This window comes from Egretta garzetta, unplaced genomic scaffold, assembly GCF_000687185.1.
Source record: "Egretta garzetta isolate BGI_Z169 unplaced genomic scaffold, ASM68718v1 scaffold94, whole genome shotgun sequence".
Lineage (NCBI taxonomy): Eukaryota > Metazoa > Chordata > Aves > Pelecaniformes > Ardeidae > Egretta > Egretta garzetta.
The window spans coordinates 7,244,757-7,245,049 of record NW_009259683.1 but is presented as its reverse complement, the minus strand read 5'-3'; the positions used below and the strand labels follow the sequence as shown (position 1 = coordinate 7,245,049).

The following is a 293-nucleotide window of genomic DNA, read 5'->3' as shown; positions in this document are numbered from 1 at the left end:
AGGGGGGAGTGCGGAGGGTGGAAGGGGCCGCTCACCTGAAAGTGCCTCGATGGCCTTCATGGCCCAGCTCTCGTCGGGGCAGTCCACGAAGGCGTACCCCGTCTTCACCAGGAACTGGCCCGAGAAGGGGATCTTGGAGTCCTTAAAGAGACTTTCCAGGTCGAGGGGGCTGACGTTCTCGCCGAGGTTGCCGATGTAGAGCTTGTTCATCTTCCTGGCGGCTCGGGGAGGCGCGCACCGCGGGCTGCAACCCTCGTCTTGCGAGAGGAGGTGGGGAGGAAGGGGGAAATAAA

The 293-nt window shown here is 63.1% G+C and overlaps 1 protein-coding gene across 1 annotated transcript in view; it reads right to left on the bottom strand.

Annotated features, from left to right (window-relative positions):
• IGF2BP3 (insulin like growth factor 2 mRNA binding protein 3) overlaps positions 1-270 on the bottom strand; it is a 118,768-nt gene extending 118,498 nt beyond the window's left edge. The window contains exon 1 of the mRNA XM_009638673.2: positions 36-270. Coding sequence (XP_009636968.1) covers positions 36-210 — 175 coding nt within the window. The 5' untranslated portion in view covers positions 211-270. The remainder of the gene's footprint in view (positions 1-35) is intronic.
• Positions 271-293: the final 23 nt, after the last annotated feature.